The 14426-nt window shown below is 45.3% G+C and overlaps 1 protein-coding gene across 1 annotated transcript in view; it reads left to right on the top strand.

Annotated features, from left to right (window-relative positions):
- The window catches only part of THOP1 (thimet oligopeptidase 1), a 499186-nt gene that overhangs the window by 102732 nt on the left and 382028 nt on the right, over nt 1–14426 (top strand). The window contains exon 6 of the mRNA XM_044053986.1: nt 3298–3458. Within this exon, the coding sequence (XP_043909921.1) occupies nt 3298–3458 (161 nt within the window). The remainder of the gene's footprint in view (nt 1–3297; nt 3459–14426) is intronic.

Here is a 14426-nt window from a genome sequence, read left to right as displayed (position 1 = left end):
TTGGGTGATTGCTGGAATATTCCAAATAATTATTAGATTAGGTGCTTTTCCTAAAAATTCTAGATTTAAACTGGTCGCCATCTCTAAATACAAAAGTGTCTAAGTAAGCCAGTCCCTTCATACTGGGTGCTATAATCGACTCTCCGACTGACACAAGCATCCTCCAAAAGGGTCTCACAGAGACTGATAACTGGTGTCAGAGCCATGGCCTAAAGCTAAATGCCAAAAAGTGCATAGTTATCCCCTTTGGAAAAAACATAGTGCCCACAAATTACCACTTAAGTGGTATTCCATTAAGTACGGAAGAAGTAATTAGGGACTTGGGGACCCAAGTAGATAGCAGTCTCTCCTTTGACAATCACGTTGCCAAAGTGGTTAGAAAGACCTTCTATATAGCCCACCTTATCATGAAAGGGTTCACATCTAGATCAAGAGAAGTCATTGTGCCCCTCTACTCATCACTTATCAGGCCCATAATTGAGTACAATGCCCCGTTTGGGATGTACCTTACCCGACCCCAAAAGTATCTCACCAAGAGGATCAAGGGGCTCAAACAGATGCCCTATGCAGTTCGGCTAAAGAAACTCCAGCTCTACTCAGTTGCGTACCGCCTACTCTGAGGCAATCTGTGTCTGACGTATAAAGCCATGTCCAACCCAGAATTAATGGACATGCTTCACCTCAGGAAATCTAAATCCCTTAGAGCTGCACACTCCAGGGACCTGAACCTCAGCACAGAAATAAATAGGACATGCTGGAGGGACAGATTCATATCCAGAGGCTCCCCTCACTCTGGAACAAAATACCAATCCATGTCAGGCAGAGCACCTCACTGACCCTCTTCAAGAGAAATATTGACGAATGGATGGGAGATCGTAAGTTTACCCCTGGGATCTCTTCTGTGTCGCTGCTTGACAGGGGTACAGTAAACAAACCTTTGAAAGGGCTACCTTCTGTGACCTACTATACAAAGGCACAGTCAACTAATTTAAAAGGGTGGCGAAAGCCAAACATACTCTGGCGGCTTATAAATACCCTAGGGCAGATAGCCTAGTATCAACCTATCAGCTATTTTGCCTGTCCATTCTAAAGAGGTTATGTAAAATGTGCAGTTGTTGTGTTGTATTAAAGTGTAAACATGCGTGTCCTGTTGTGCTCTTTTCTAGGATGAGGTTGATTGCCTTAAGCTTTGATTGTTAGGATAGGTTGCTTTTCCATCATGACCCTGAATTAGTGATTAACTGGAAAAGATGAGTGAACTTATTTTAACTCTCGGTTAATGTTAATGTTTAAATGTCAGATTAGGAGTTGCAGTAGCTCAAAAATGTTTTTATTTTAATACACACAATCGTATATAATATATAATTAATCATTTGTTGACAAGGAAGGTCTGACTGTGTGAATGCTCTTTTTTAGTAGTAGCCTTGGGAGAAAAGCTGCATTAGATAAACATTAAAAGAATATTTTTATATTACAAACAGGATAAAGTTAAATAGAATACTGTTTTAATATGCAGTGTTGTATGCTAGGAAGGAGTGAAATGTAGTCACAGTTGAGAGAATTGAGCATAGGAGACCCAAAGATCCCCCAGGAACAAAGCCCATAAGGCAAGCAAGCACTATGCCTACTGCTGTCTTCATATGGGATTCTCCTACAGGCTGGACAAGGAGAAGATAAACTGTTAGTTGCCTGTCTGGAGCCAGGATCTGGCATGCACTCAAGTCAGTGCACCACAGGTATCAGTATGATTCTGTCATAGTCCATGTGGGTGTAAATGACCTGCTGTGTATCTCACTTGGCTTTATGAAAGGAGACATTATGGATCTCTCTGAATGTGTGTCAGACAGGTATGCGTCTTGCACTGAATTGCATTTTACCTTCGCAAAGGGTGATACCACTGTATGAAAACAAAGTGATTGATTTTAATAATTGGCTTAGTTTCTGGTCTCACTCCAGGAGAATCCAGTATCTGTCAGCATGGAGAACATGGTTAACAGATGCCTTTGCTTTGCCAAGGATGGTCTGCACCTGTCCCTCCAGGCTTTCAAGATACGGAGTAAAAATTTATCCATTCCCCTTATTCCCTTTTTTAGGCAATAGTAAAATATTCAGCATGCAAAAGGAACCTGGACGAGTGGATAGGGCACTGTAAATTCTTACTGGGTTACTGCTCACAACCCTCCTGGACATGGGCAGTCATTAATAAATACAATCCTGGCAATTGGGATGAAATGGCTAGGCATGAATTGTCCTCTGAGTTAATAGCCTTGTAACCACCTATGAGCTTATGATCCTGTTGTTGTTTTTATGGTAGCCTGACACTTGAGGGCTCTACAGTCAATTGACTGACTGAGTGGATACTAAGACTGTCTGTGGGCAGAAGTGACTGATCATAGTTGATGTTTGATTGTAGGGAAACTATAACTGACCTGCCATAATATAGCCCTACCTCAAGTCATTGTCCCACTTGTTTTGAAGTCACCAGCTACTATTGGAGAAAAGGCCTTCCTCCAGTTCATTATTCAGAAATACTTCTCAGACGTGTCTTGGTTTGCCTAACCTTAATCCAGCATTCAGAATATACATGGTGAAACCCTCAAATCTCCAGTTTCTGGGGTTTGTTATAGAGCCTACATCATTTCGGTTTCCACTCTTCACCTTTAGCTGCGCTCTGTAGATATTGGGTATTTTAGGTGGTGTTTTAGTTGCTGCTGCCTTTAATCCTTATATATTTTCTGTATTCTGCAGTTTGTTTTACTTCCTATTGGATTGCTTATTTAGAGTTTGATATTGAAAGCAAACTATGTGAATAATGGTCTGAATTTATATCTTACTGTATTACTCCCTTATCTTTTATTTAAAATAGTTTCCTAATAGTCTGTACAGTTACTAAAAGATTTTGGAATGCACTTAAAAACAAAAGTTAGAAATAACATCTGATTGACTTTCTCCTGATTTGTAATTTGCTTTGTGATAATGCACTATATTAAAAGCTGAATTGTTTTGAGTTCCTTCCATCTGTTGTGTTGATCATAGTCCTTATACACTGCACTTTTCTACTTGCCCTTCAGCTGCTTATTCTCCTTTGGTACTTTAAGACTTAGTTTCTTGGGGCTTTTTCCTCCTACTGTTTGGCAGTGTCACTAGCATTTTGCTTTTGTGACTCTCATTTTGCACACTTAGTTGTACTGAAACCCATTTACTATGATTTGGTAAGATATTTCATGAGTGGGATTTTATTTTTTTGTAGTGGTGACTCAACCTTATATTGAATAAGTTATTTCTTTTTGGAAACAGGAGGACTTCCTGATGACTTCTTGAACTCTCTGGAGAAGACAGAGGATGGAAAGTTAAAGGTTACCTTGAAGTACCCCCATTACTTCCCTTTAATGAAGAAGTGTCACATCCCAGAGACAAGAAGGAAGATGGAAGCTGCTTTTAACTGTAGATGCAAGGGGGTATGTATGTGGTAAAAATATTCCATTCTAAAGACCAAAGATAACAGAACAGAAACAGAACAGCAGAACATCCTATATGATATCATAGAATCGCAGAACCATTGTAATGTTGTGTATGTCAGAACAATTATACTCCATCTCCACAGACCTGAGACTTGCTCTTATACTAAAGAAACCATTAAGTTGCTGTGTTGATAGTCTTCTGGATCATTTTGTGAACTGTGCTTGTTGGACTAGTTTATCTTTTTTTCAGCTATTATAGTCTAGGAGTTCCAGACAAGTGGACTGCGGTGGTGGTGCGGTAGCGTTGTCGCCTCACAGTAAGACTTTGTCCTGTTCGATTCTCAGCTAGAGCGTCTTCTGTGTGGAGACATACGTGAACCTTCGTTGAAGGTTGTGCGTCAGGGCTGGCAACTCGGCACGTAAAAATCTACTGCCAATCATTAGTGGACCGGAGTTCCGCTGTGGCGACCCATAACCAGGAAAAGCCGAAAGACACAACAACAAGGAGTTCTAGACAAGTCAGACATGCTTTTTCATTAATACATTTCCATTTTTCAAAAAATGATGCTGAACAGTTATCTGTTGATGAAAATCAAAGCTCTCTGAGTACACTTAACCTTCAACCATTCGGTAAAACCTAGTATTATATTGTAACCTTTAAGTGACCAAGTCCTTTTTAAAGTCTTCGATTAATTTATTAATGTCACCATTATTTATCTCATTAAAACCTAATGATGCCTCTTGGTGTTGGTCTAATTGCATCCTTTTGACACTACTAGGTGTTTGATATTGCCTGTTCATATCATAAAAGTTATTGAAATATTTCATGTTAATGCTTACATGCTGGGCAACGCTACTGCACTGCTATTTAGTTCTGTCCAGTGCAGCTACAGTGATGTTAATTTTTGTTCATGTACAACAATTTATATTGTCATAGTTTTCATATTTATCTAAATATCTCAACAGCAAAAGTGACACGAACAGAACTGCATAGCCTCATATGAAGGCTCGTAGCTTGAACAAAATGCTGCTGACAGCACGTGCATAGCTTGAGTTGTTATTGAAATATTGCAAGTTGTTTACAGAATGTTAAAAAAATGAATAAATACGATATTTATTGCATGCAAAATCCAGTTTACAGCCTGAGATCAAATTAAGTCACCAAACTTGTTCAAATAGTCGTAAGCTTTTAACAATAAATGCAAAACTCATGCCAACCCGGGAAGCAGAGTCCTTTGTTTAATTAAAAAATAAAAATGAGCTCTTTCATGTGCAAATAATCTGAACTTCTTCAGGATCAGTATTAACATCTTGTCCACCATCTTTAAAATATCCTCTCATAATACCGGCTGGAAGTCGCCAGTAAAACATTATTATTCAAATTTATTTACCAAAAATGCAATAAAAATCTTTAGCACAAAAAATGTTATTTAAATATAACATAACAGTACTTAAATAAAATATCTTTATGTATTTATATAAAACTACACCTTACTATAACCATTAATCAAACACTGTGTACTAAGCATGGGTCCCATTCCAACAAAATTATTGCTGAACAAAGCTTATTAAAAAGTTACTCGGTAATACCAGAATGAGTTACAACTAATGTGTGACTTAACATCTAATTCATAGTTTTGCAGCCCTTGAAGTTAAAATTCTGCCTATAAATACTGTATCACTAAGGCCTTGTAAGACTGTAACATTCAACAAAAGTTATCTATACAACCCACAGTACTATAATCTAGTCAACCACATTCCCCCTCTTGGATCTGGGGTTACTTTTTCAAGCACAAAAAATGTTTAGACTTCTTTCAGTCTTGCCAATGTAAAATGTGGGGCAGGGCATACACAGTGCTACATATACAACTTATCTGGTGTTGGTCTTATCTTCTATTCGCTGAAATAACCCTACGGTAATTGTTTATTTCAGTGTTGGTTGAATCCTATTTAAACCTGCAGTGCTTGCACACCTCGTATTTCCTCATTCCAACTTATTCATCCCTGCTATTAATTTCCAGGTTGCCTCCCTTCTCAAATTGTGCCATAATGTTGGCTCCCCTCTTGTAAACATAACTAGGTCCAAAACCCACCATATCAGTCAAGTCAAAGGAACCAAGCACATTTGTCCAGTTTCACATAATGTTCTTAATTCTGTTTGTGGCACCACTAAATTTTAAAAACATTGCTTTATTAAAATATTTTTTGTTCCTTTCATTAAATATTATTTCTTGATTTCACAAGGGGTATATATTTGGTTAATCTTTCATCTGTAATTTGGTCACATCCTTAACTAGTTGACTAGTGTATCCACTTTCTAATAACGTATTACCATTTTTTTCCAGTTTTTTTTTTTTTTTTTTTAACCTTTTTATTAGAAATAAGTAAAGGGCCAAATGACTTGAATAAGTAGACTTGATTTCTTTTCTCTCAGGGTGGATGTTGACTATTGTAATATAAGATGCTATTAAAATTTGTGCCTTTCCTATCAAAATTCTTGGATAGCACTGCATCCAAAAATAACTTTGTTATTACTTAAACTGGTGAATCTGAAGAAGCCATTGATGGAATTAAATTACAATACAAATTCTGCCAAATCTTCAAGATTCCGTTTGCAGATGATAAAGATATCATCCAAAAACCTAAAATATTGTTCAATCAATGGCCAAAATGAAGAGGGAAAAACAAAATGTTTCCCATCACCATAATCCCATGTTAACAAACACCGGGGCCAAAGCAACTCCCACAGCCAAACCTCTAGATCTGAAGTAGTTGACGTCATTTGGTCATCAGCCTGTGGGTTTTGGATCCGGACCAGATTCGAGACGGCAGTTTCACCAGCATCAGATCCAAGCTCCTCCCCTTACCCATAATATCACTGCACCTCCTTCCTTCCCTCCCAGATCTCGTTTGACGAGGCTTTGCCTGCAGCGCGATCCCTTGAGCTCCAGGCTGGTAGGATAGTTTTGTTTTGCTTTTTCTGTTTGTGTGTGCTTAGTTTTTAGGTAAGTCTTGTCCCCTTTATTTCCTTAACCTCCTCTTGCGTTCTCCGTTTAAAAGAGAAAAAGAAAGTTTTAGAGTAGAGTGTGTTTGGTTAGTGTCGTTTAATGTAGGCCTTCTTTTCCTTTCACGCCTCGTATTTGAGAGTTTGTGAGTGTTGGGGTTGGGTGTTTCTGCCTTTGGTACCTTGTACCTTTTGGGCTGCAGGATGTCGGATCAACAGAAGTTGATCTTCAGAAAGTGCACAGAGTGTGGCCAAAAGTTGTCATTGGCAGATGGCCACACTCTGTGTGTTGCATATTTGGGGGCAACACATCACCTCTGACTGCTCCATATATGTGGGGTTTAACCCCAGGGCCCTGAAAGACCACAGGGCCAAACTTATTTTGAAAGGGCTTCTCCCTTCTGTGGAGGCAGCCACCTTCTCTCCTACTGTTTTTGCGGTCACTGCTGTGACCACAACTACCTCGGCCTTTGGGTCTTTACCTCCTTTCCAGGCCGGGACTCACTATCCTGACCACAGACCTGGGGAAAGGGAGTCTAGAAAACAGAGAGAAAAAAAAAAAGGAAGGAAGAGCCCTGGAATGCTGCGATCCAGCGGTTCCTCCTTCCAAACTACAGCTTCCCCTCTGCTTTGTTCCCCGAGGTTTTCCCTGGAGCCAGAGGAGGTTCGGCCTCCTCCTAGGGCCTCCATGCACCATCCTTCCCGGCCAGCATCGGTGGCCTCGTCAAGGTCTATGAGAAGTTTATCAGAAGCTGATATGGATAGAATGATGCAAAGATTTATTCGCACCCAGTTGCAGGTGATGGTCTTGCTGGCACCCTCTCCCTCTAGAGGGGGTAGCTTACTGCTGTTGTTTGCCCCTATTTCTCCTTCTCCGATCCATCTCCCGGTATCGAAGTCCCTGGATCCGTGAGGTTCTGGAGTCAGGGGGCTGGCACCGATGGTACCCTCTACCTCAATGCCGGCAGTTGCCTTGAGCGTGTCGGGTCCGACCAAGTCTGATCCGAGCTCTCGGAGCCATGGTCTGGGCTTTGGATCCAAGGGGTTGGGTTTTTCTCCGTTGGCAATGACCTTGTCGGGTCACGGCCTACCCCTCAGGGTTTCTGCACCTTCGGGCTTGGCTCCGATCCCTGTGTCAGATCCGGGGAGAGTGTCCTCTCTCTCTCTCCCTCTGTGGACGTTTTCTCTTCCTCGGCATTTGACGTGGTGGAGAGGGTTCTCTCACATGGATCAAGGCTCCTGACCATTTCCTCAGAGTCCGCCCTGATCCCCTCTCTTCTGAGTGTGCCTTTTGCCATTCTACCTATGCAGAGACAGCCGCACTCGACATGCCCCAGACTGTTCCCCTCTAGGAACCACAGGCTGTTTGTGAGTCCTCTCCATAGAGTCCCACCGAAGAGGTTCCTCACAAACGCAAGTGCAACAGGAGACACCTGGCCTCCCCCCCCCCCCCCCCCGAGTCCCTCACAGAGGGTACTGATTTGGATGAAGGGGAAGGCTCCCCCAGATAACCCCCCCCCCCACGAGGATGTTTCCTTTGGAGGCATCATGGAGATCCTGCGCCAGCCGGGTGGTTGGTCCGCCCCCAAGCCTTCCTCGGACGAGTCTGTGTTTCTGGAGACATTCAACCTCATTACCACCAGGGCATGGAAAGAACTGGACACCGTGGAGCCAATCCCAAAACGTCCAGATAAAATCGTGAGCCCCCCGGTAGATGGACCGCGCTGGAACATAGAGTCCCCACTGGATGCCATGGTGGTTGCAGCTGCCACGAAGAAGGAACTGGCTCAGGAGAGAGTCCAGGATGATGGACCGGTTGGGAAAGCGGACTTATGCTTCAGCCACCTTTTGTATAAGGGCACTGAACTATATGGCCCTTGTTACCAGACTGCAGCGTAATCTGATCAGAGTTCACCGAGTCTCCCCCAGAGTCCATGTTGCTAGAGGATAAACTCACATTCTCTATGCGAATTGCCACTCTGAAAAGTGGTTACCAACACTTCCATGCGATTCCTTTCTCATGCCACCGAAGGAGCAGCATGGGTGGTGAAGGTCTGGCGTTGCTATGAGGTGACATGCCTGGCTCAGGCTATGTAATTTTGCGGAACCCTTCAATGCATCTTTTGCGAATGCTCCCTGTGACCGCTCTTCTCTTCCTTGTTTGGGAAGACTGTCCGTGACGCACTATTCCAGAGTGAGAAGGGCAGGAAGACACTGTCTGCTGTTGGGCTCCGCTTCTCTAATTCCCAAAGATCCTTCTCCAGGAATCACCAGGGGCAAAAGAAGATGTGGTCCCGAGTCACAGTATTCTCGGGACACTCAGGACTCCTTTTCCCTTTAGTGGCAGAGAGGGATGACAGATGCCAGCCCAGAGGCGGGGGGGGGGTCCGAAGAACTTCGGGTCTCGAGAACCATTCTCTGACAGACCCGCGCAGCAACCCTGAGGGGTTGCCCGACTGCTATGCTCTGGAGGCAGTCTGGGGCCATTTCTCTATGCACTTGACCGCTTGGGAGTCCATGTCAACAAACCGTTGTGCTCCAAATAATATCCAGAGGTTGCACAATTCCCTTTGTAACACGTCCCTCTCCCCCAAAGCACCTCCCGGACGTTCCACCCCATGCAAAGGGAGACAGCAGCCATGAAATAGAAAAGCTGCTAAGCAAACTGGCCATCCAGCCTGTCTCCCAGATCAGTCTGGTGCCAAAAAAGACTGGGGACTCAAGGCCAATTCTTGAACTTTCCACTCTGAGCCTGTCAGTTGCCAAAGAAAAGTTCCAGATGGTCACATTACAATCCATCCTGCCTTACCTGCAGGAAAATGACTGGATGTGCTCTATAGACCTCCAGGATGCATACTACCATATAAAGATATACACAGCCGCTCCAGGTGTCGTCTCCGCTTTTGGCTAGGGGCCAGTCACTACTAGTTCCGGGCCCTACCCTTCAGTCTCACCACAGCCTCCAGGGTGTTCACCAAGGTCATGGCAGCAGTAGCGGCTCACCTGGGCTTCAGGGCATACAGATCTATCCATACCTGGACTATTGGCTCCTTGCTGCTCCCACCAGGCATCTACTCTTTCAAGCCAGGGATTATTTCTGGAAGTTGTCAGACTTGCTGGGTATCACTAGAAATATAGCCAGGTCCTCTATAGAACCGGTTCAGGTCCTGGACTACATAGGGACGAGAAAAGAGACATTGCAATCCAGAGTCTTTATGAATCCAGAGCAGGTTCGGAGTCTTCATCTTCATGTCCTCGCAATTTTTCAGTATCCCTTTCCCCCAGCCGCAGTGGTGTTTAGCCCTAGGATCCATGGCGGCCACTATTACTCTTCTTCTTTGCGCTCGTCTTCACATGCGAAATCTCCAGTGGATGCTGGCGGTCCAGTGGTTTTTATAGGATCGGCCATTGATTCATCCGATTCGCTTAAGCGAGGTGTGTAGGAAGTCCCTCCTCTGGTGGCTCCACGCTCCGGAGATGGTAGAGGGACAGTCCTTTGTTGTAAACCCTCCTCAAGCCATGGTGACCACTGACACCTCCCGACTTGGGGGGGGGGGGTGTTGCTCGGGCAGGACAGTCCAAGGCACGTGGTCCCTAAATGAGACCAATCTGCATATCAATGTTCTGGAGACGAGGGTGGTCGTATAGCATTGCAGGCCCTTCATGCCTTTCTTCCTCTGGGAACTATTGCGATTCAGACATGTCAGTGGTCTGGTACATCATCAAACAGGGAGGAATCAAATCCTACCCCCTTTGTCAAGAGGCCATGAAAGTGTGGGAATGGGCGATCTCCACCTACCATTTTCTGACAGCAGTGCACATTCCGGGTCGGTCCAACATACTTGCGGACACATCGAGCAGAACTATCCTAATGCCTTACGAGTGGTCTCTGAATCCTTATGTAGCAGAGCAGATGTTCCTTGAGTGGGGTCGGCCTTGCTGTGATCTCTTCGCATCTCCTTCCAATGCGAAGTGTAGCGAGTTCTTTGCTCTGATCCCCCCCACAGGGGGAATCCCCCAGAGACGCTCTGGTCCATGCTTGGCCTCCCCATCTTATTTATGCATATCCTCCAATGTGATAGTGTTCAATCTCGCCGTTTGTTCTTGGTTCGATCCTCGGCTCTTGCAAGCTCTGCATCGAGAAGAAGCTCGAGACAATCTAATACCCACAATCCCCCTCTGCCTTTACCTCAGATCTAGTTTGCCGCTGCTGCATTCGCATCGTTGGGAGCTAGCTCGAGTCTTTTCTAAGCTAAGATATAACTTTTGTTGTATTTTACTAAGAATCTTATTTAACTTGATATTGTTAGTATAACCTGGTGTGATTGTGTTCTGGTTCCATAGTTCTTTGGTACCGTTAACCCTTTTATCGGTATTTTTGTACGGGCCTACACCCTTACCATGTACTGCTAAATTGAGACAAATTTACCTGATTGTGACTAACACATTTTCACATTTACCTGATTGTGACATTTACCTAGATGTGACTATTTTAACCGTTGACTGTTTTGTTTCTAGACTTGTTTATTACCTACAATGTCTGAGAAGGCAAAGTCTGGTTTCAAGCGTTGTCAGTGTGGCCAAAAAATGTCGGTCACTGACAACCATAGTTCCTGTGTCTACTGCCTTGGCCCTCTCCACTTACAAGAGGATTGCTCCATTTGTCACTCTTTCAGTGGGAGGGTCATGACAGATAGACGCAGGAAACTAATGGACAGGGGTCTGTTGAAACCAGCTTTCCAGGAGGCTTTGGATGCTTCTGACCAGGCATCGGCCCAAGTCATCGGCTCCGAGCTCTTCTTCTAAGGTTAGATCACCGGTTCCACAGACTTGTGTTCAACTGGTGTCGGTTCCTGAGCCTCGAGTCTTGGAACCGGTGATGGAGCTCCCTCCTTCGCCATATTGAGGTCGGCTCCGTCTTCGGTTCCTTCACGTTCCTCCTCCAAACTTTCGGATGTCGATGTGGATCGTGTGGTGCAGAAGCTGCTGGAGCATTCGGCCCTCTAAACTTATTTCGGTTTCCACCCAGCTGGTGTCGAAACTTGAAGGCCTTCCTGTATCTCCATCCATTCCTCCTCCGAGACCGATTCAGTCTTCGGAGCCGGAAGAGGCTGATCTGCTGATTGTGGAGCCTCGGGTCCAGAACCGTCCTTTCTCGGTCTGTTCCCCTCACCTCGACTGCCGACGGTCTGTTCTTGGTTCAGTCGAACCGGTTCCGACTCTCCTCGGGCCTCGCGGATCGATTCGGCTCCGTCCTCGGGTCGATGCCTTCGTGCCCGTGTCGGGATTCTTCCCATTTCTTCGAGCCGGGGATTCTTACCTGATGAGGAAGGTGTTGTCTACCCAGACAACCACATCAGTGGAAGCAGTTTCTCCTCCCCATAAAGGGCCTTTGTCTTCATCTGCACCCACGGCCACATCCAAGCGTCGGGCACCAGTGTCTCAGCCACCCCTGGAGGGTGCCCCTCTTCCTCGAGGCTTCTTTGGATGCTCCCCATGAGGAAGTCCCTAGGAAGAGACTGTGTAAGAGGAGACACTTGGATTCTCCACAAGAATCCATAACATCTGATACTGACTTAGATGAGTCAGAAGGGTCCCCTAAGTCACCTTCAGAAGATGTCTCTTTTCAGACATTTTGGAGATCCTGAAGCAGAGAGGTGACTGGCAGTCCCTTCCCCCTTCTGAGGATGAGTCAGTTCTGCTGAAGGCATTTGGTGCTCGCCCTTCCTCCTCCTGGGTCACTCCGAACTAATGGAACTTATTGCTCAAAGGGGAGGCTCCTGACACAGTGGAACCTGTTCCTAGGAAACCGAACAAGTACATCACAGCACCTCAGGATAAGTCCTACCTTACTAAAGGAGTTCCAGTAGACGCTATGGTGGTGGCTGCAGCCAAAAGGAGATGTCAGAGTCTTCTTCTGTCCATCCGCCTAATAAAGATTCTAGAACGATGGATAGATATTTTCAGTTCAGCGGCTTTTTCCATGTCCCTGAACTATGTGACCCATTTTAGACGCCTGCAGAGGGATCTAGTCAAAGAGTTGGGAGATACCCTCCAGGGTTCTACAGATGCAGCTGTCTCAGAGAAAGTGACAGCGCAACTTAATACCCTAACATCGATTGTTAACTCGTCCATGAGGCTGATTTCCTATGCAGGGCAGCAGCTTCAGCGATTGCTCTTCAGACAATCCTGGATGCACCTATGCTCCTTTGCGGAAGCCTTCAAGTCTTCCTTTACAACCCATTTGACGGTGCCACTCTTTTGGCCCCAAGGTAAAGGAGACCCTTACCGGTGTGAACAAGAGGGAAAGACTCTGTCTGCTGTCGGAGTCCGTTTTTCCACCCCAACCAGACCGTAAAATGTGGTTTCGAAACAAAATCAAGGGTCTTTGTGATGCCTCTAGAGGCAGAGGAGGGGCAGAGGTGGAAGACGCCCCTGGCGGCAGAGGGGTCCGCAACATCAAGGTGACAGGGATACACTCCCTGGTAAACCTTTCCAGCACTCCTGAGAGGAGGCCCGACTGTCCTGCTCTGGAGGCAGTCGGGGTCGCCCTCAGGCCTGGCAAGATATAACTACAGACAATTGGGTAAAAGCGTGTTACCAGAGGTTACACCATACCCTTTCTATCTTATCCCATTCCAAAGAAAAGACTCCCAGATGTACCCCCATCTGCGAGCCAGCAGCTTTAGAAATTTCAAAGCTGTTAGACAAAAGAGTCATCCAGCCAGTCCCAGCGGACCAGCAAGGATTCGGACTTACTCAAGGTTCTTTTAGTTCCAAAGAAAACAGGGGACTGGAGGCCCATTCTAGACCTGAGTTACCTCAATACAAGAAAAGTTCGAATGGTCACGCTTCAGTCGATCCTTCCATTTCTACAGAAGGGTGGATGTGCTCAATAGATCTAGAGGATGCATACTACCACATCAAGATGGCCAGGGCATCCAGGGATCATTTGGAACCAGTCACTTTCAATTTCGAGCCCTGCCCTTTGGTCTGACCTCAGCCCCAGGGTCTTCACCAAATGCATGGCAGTGGTAGCGGATTCCAGGTGTTTCCGTATCTGGACGACTGGCTCCTTTCAGCCACCAAGGCCAACTACTGCAGGCCAGAGACTATGTTCTTCAACTGTGTGTTCACCTAGGATTTCGGAAAATCCTTACTTCAGCCATCACAAAATATCTTGTTCATAGGAGCAGAGTTAAACACGGCAATTAATTCTGAGGCTTCCCACAGAAAGGATAGTATCGCTGCAAACTCACATACGCTTTTGCTCTTGTCAAGGAAATCTCCTGCAAAACTAGTTCTGAACTCATGTCAGCCTCCCTTATTGCAATTGAAGGCTGCACATGAGAGTTCTTCAATGGCTACTGTTTGCTCAATGGTCATTTCAACAGCTACCTCTAACACACGAGATTCTCATAAAAGACTTGTAAAACAGACCTAAACTGGTGGCTCCAAAGCAAACCCTCCCCAGAGGAGGCGTTTGTACCATACTACTTACAGTTACGGGTGACCCTGATAGGGTGGGGGCATCTTTCAAATGGACCAATACAATCTGCACATCAATGTACTAGAGTTGACCTTCTTCCTCTAGGGACTATTGCAGTTCAGGCGGTAGTCTGGTACATAAACAAACAAGGGGAACCAGGTCCTATCAACTATGCAGAGAGGCCATGAGAATTTGGCAGTAGCTGAGCAGAGCAATTCTGCTACCACAGTGGTCTCTGAAACAGTCAGTGGCGAAAAGGATAATTCTCATTGCTCCATTCTGGCCTAATTTGGTTTCCTCCTGAAAACTCACTGCATTCGGGACCCTGGATTCTGGACCCAGAGCCGGATCTGTTGACTCACTCGTCAGGGTTCCCCATCCCGCTCCTGTCACTCCATCTAGCAGCTTGGCTGCCAACTTAGCCAGGTCTGATCTCTTGTCACCAGCAGTTCAGAATATATTAGTGGAGGCT

The sequence above is a fragment of the Protopterus annectens genome, chromosome 13.part0 (assembly GCF_019279795.1).
Source record: "Protopterus annectens isolate FY-2018-M chromosome 13.part0, PAN1.0, whole genome shotgun sequence".
In the NCBI taxonomy this organism is placed as follows: Eukaryota; Metazoa; Chordata; order Ceratodontiformes; family Protopteridae; genus Protopterus; species Protopterus annectens.
Note: the sequence above shows the minus strand (reverse complement) of the source record. Positions and strands in the feature narration are given on the sequence as shown.